General features: G+C 33.1%; 1 protein-coding gene across 2 annotated transcripts; it reads left to right on the top strand.

Annotated features, from left to right (window-relative positions):
- The first annotated feature begins 476 nt into the window (after positions 1-476).
- Positions 477-1,417, top strand: LOC127148818 (sister chromatid cohesion protein SCC2-like). Of its 2 annotated transcripts, none has more exons than XM_051083182.1 (4): positions 477-543; positions 612-730; positions 833-902; positions 1,143-1,417. In XM_051083182.1, exons 1-4 carry the CDS (start codon positions 480-482, stop codon positions 1,172-1,174), a joined length of 285 nt encoding a protein of 94 aa, XP_050939139.1. In that variant the 5' UTR covers positions 477-479; the 3' UTR covers positions 1,175-1,417. The 2 variants fall into 2 exon arrangements, with proteins under 2 accessions (XP_050939139.1, XP_050939137.1); XM_051083180.1 differs by having other exon boundaries at positions 1,128-1,417.
- The last annotated feature ends 2,088 nt before the right edge of the window (positions 1,418-3,505 follow it).

Below are 3,505 nucleotides of genomic sequence, written 5' to 3'. Positions count from 1 at the left end.
ATGACTTGAAGTGGATATTTTTATGGTTCTCTTCCCTTGAACAATATTTTAAATCTCTATGTTTCTCTCATCTCACAAGGTTCTCCTTTTTGCAAACTTGTTCGTGAAGTGCTTGTAGAGTTGGAGTTACCACATTTAGTACGTTGGCAAAGTCTCTTATACCGTTCATTTTTCAAGGCACACTATTATTAATTACATACACTCACTTATTAATATCGTCTAGGATCTTTGCATATAAATCTTTGTCAATATGGCAATGGCCTTTTAGGTGGTGTAAGCGGTAGAAGGAAAAAAGATTACTGAGTGTGAATATTGAGTATTAGTAAAAAAATATAGGCCTATACGAAAATGTTGCCATTTATATCTTATAGATGTACATTATCACTTCTTATTTTTTCTTAGTTCACTCTTAAGAAGAAGAAGAAGAAGAAGAAGAAGAAGAAGAAGAAGAAGAAGAAGAAGAAGAAGAAGAAGGTCAAATGGGAACAGATGAAGCTGGTGATGGAGCTGGCCCTGACACTGTGGAGAGTGGCCAAAGTGTACCTGCAGCTGGTGATGGAGCTGGCCCTGACACTGTGGAGAGTGGCCAAAGTGTACCTGCCAAAGTGTACCTGTTGCTGCTGGTGCCGGAGATACCAACATTTGTGGTGGTATTGTTCAGTTGTATTGGGAAAGGATTCTGGGACGAAGCTTAGATTTAAATGGCCAAGTTCGTCAAATTGCCCTCAAGGTAAAAAGTTCTGGATTATGATTCTACTAGAAAGCTGTCTGTGACAACCATCTTAACTTGGACGACTTTTTTGTGGATACTTTAATGTGAATGTATTTCCAGGCCATAGTAAGCTTGTGGGTTGGTGCTGTGATTAGTAGCTGGTGCAATTTCATAACTGTCTTGTATGTTGGTAAGTGTTTATAGATTTTGCTTCTCAAAACATTTACATCTTTAATTTCTTTGATGATATCATTTACCTATAACCACTAAAGAGATTTAGAATGTTTTTGGTTGATTTAGATATTTGATATCATTTAGATATTTGTAGTGTTCTTTGAGCGTTCCGATATTATATGTAGATAACAATTGTTTTTGTCGTGCTTGATTGAATGTAGATAACTGTATATTTTTCCAGGTCAATTTCTACTAGAGGAGGATGATAAGTTTCTAGATAAGGTTTGAGCTACAGTTCAGGAAGAGGAATGTCAAGCCCTTGCTGCATTTGGTGCCTGTTTCCAATATTAATAATTGTTTGAAGAAGCATTTTCGAGACCTTTAAAATGTCGTGATCTTTGAATTTATATAATTCTGTTTGGTTGCAGTTAATTTTACAAGCGTGTTTTCATTGTTGGTGGAATCAGACTTGAATAATATGGGATTTATGTGCTTTAAGATATGAATGGGATTTATTGTTGCTTTAAGATATGAATGGGATTTATGTGCAAGTGCTAATAGCATTTTCATTGTTGATGGAATCAGACTTGAATAATATGGTTTCCTACGTAATGTGACTTGTAGTTTCAAGTTTGTAGTTAATTTCACTTGTTGGATTCAATGTTGGTTTATAAAAAATGGACAATAATACAACAATTAAATAAATATAAATTTCTAAAAATGGACAAAAATAAGCCTTTGATGTCGGTTTTAAACTGACATTATTGGCCTCTTTAATGTCGGTTTTAAAACGACATCATAGCCCAATCGACATTAAAGGGCTTCAATAACACTATCAAAGATGTCGGTTTAAAACCGACATTAAAGCCAAACCGACATTAAAGGGCTTCAATAACACTATCAAAGATGTCGGTTGAAAACCGACATTAAAGGCCTTTAATGACGTTTTTAAACCGACATTAAAGAGGCCTTTAATGTCGTTTTTAAACCGACATTAAAGTCCAACCGACATTAAAGGCCTTTAATAACGCTCGCAAAGATGTCGGTTGTCAAGTGACATTAAAGCCCTTTAATGTCGGTTTTAAACCGACATTAAAGGTCAAATTTCTTGTAGTGAGATCAACTATTTCTGATGGCTATATGGTTTATTTGCATGAGTCAGAATCTAACTTAAGCATTGATAATGATTCAGTTTTGTTTTCACAAGCCATCAAAGGAGACAATTTTGCTAAATGGTTAGATGTCATGAAAGAAGAGTTAAAATTAATGAATGATAACGAAGTCTAGGACCTTGTAGAATTGTCTAAAGAAAAGTAAAAAAGTAGAGTATAAATGGGTCTTTAAGACCAAACTTGACTTAAATGGCAATATCGAACGACACAAGGCTTGACTTGTTGCTAAAGGTTATACTTAGAAAGATGACATTGACTACAAAAAGACCTTTTCTCCTGTCTTGAAAAGGGACTCGTTAAGAATTATTGTGGCTTTAGTAGCTCATTATTATTTAGAGCTTCATCAAATTGATGTGAAAACTACCTTTCTAAATGAGAGAATTTAGAAGAAGAAATGTTCATGGATTAACCAGAAGGTTTTATGGTTGAAGGAAAGGAACATATGATGTGCAAATTAAAGAGGTCAATATGTGGATTTAAACAAGCTTCCAGACAATGGTATCTTAACTGCAATGGTACCATCACATCTTTTGGTTTTAAAAGAAACGTTGTTGATTGATGTATATACCTAAGAATCAATGAGAGTAAGTTTAATTATAATCCTTGGTTTATATGCTTACTTACAAGAGATCTGATCATCTTAAGGTGATTTGATATTTAGATTTAGATTTTGCCGGATGTGTGGATACAAGATAATCCACTTTTGGCTATATGTTCTTATTAGCTGAATAAGCAATTTCATGAAAAAGTGTGAAGCAGTGTATTATTGTTGCATCCACTATGAAGGTTGAATTTGTAGCATGCTTTGAGGCTACAATTCATATTTTATGGTTACAGAACTTTATCTCAGGACTTGGAATTGTCGACAGTATTGCCAAGCCACCGAGAATTTATAGTGATAATTTTGTAGTAGTTTTCTTTTAAAAGAAAAACAACAGGTATTCTAAAGGTGCTAAACGTATAGAATTAAAATACTTTGTTGTTAAAGAAGAAAAGTTCAGAAACAAAGAGTGTCAATCAAACACATTAGCATTAAACTTATGATTACATATCTACTAAATAAAAGATTGTTACCATAGACATTCAATGATCATGTTAAACGTGTGGGCATTATTAGATATTATTATTGAAATCAAGATTATGTTATTTGACACTTCGAGCTAATTTATTTATTGTTTATGATTGCATCTTATGGTTCCGTTCTTATGATTAGATTATGTAAACCAAACAGGACATCGTCTTTGATAAAGACACTTATTATTGAACCATTATTGATTATCTTTTATTATAGATCATGTTAATAGACACTACAGGAAAAGCAGTCTACAATAGCTCACTAAAAATGCTATCGTAGACATTTTATAGTGTTTTACCAAAAGTCGTGACAACCCACGTTATTAAAAGTCTAATTTTTTAATAGCATTTTATAAAAGCTATAAAAAGTATG

The sequence above is a fragment of the Cucumis melo genome, chromosome 4 (genome assembly GCF_025177605.1).
Source record: "Cucumis melo cultivar AY chromosome 4, USDA_Cmelo_AY_1.0, whole genome shotgun sequence".
Classification (NCBI taxonomy): Eukaryota; Viridiplantae; Streptophyta; class Magnoliopsida; order Cucurbitales; family Cucurbitaceae; genus Cucumis; species Cucumis melo.
The sequence above is the reverse complement of the archived record's forward strand: the minus strand, read 5'-3'. Positions and strand labels throughout refer to the sequence as shown.

Coding starts and splice junctions, on each gene's coding strand:
- LOC127148818 (XM_051083180.1), top strand. CDS start 480: ATGGGAACAGATGAAGCTGGTGATGGAGCTGGCCCTGACACTGTGGAG. Junction 544..611: donor GGAGAGTGGCCAAAGTGTAC/CTGCAGCTGGTG, acceptor GCCAAAGTGTAC/CTGTTGCTGCTGGTGCCGGA. Junction 731..832: donor TTCGTCAAATTGCCCTCAAG/GTAAAAAGTTCT, acceptor ATGTATTTCCAG/GCCATAGTAAGCTTGTGGGT.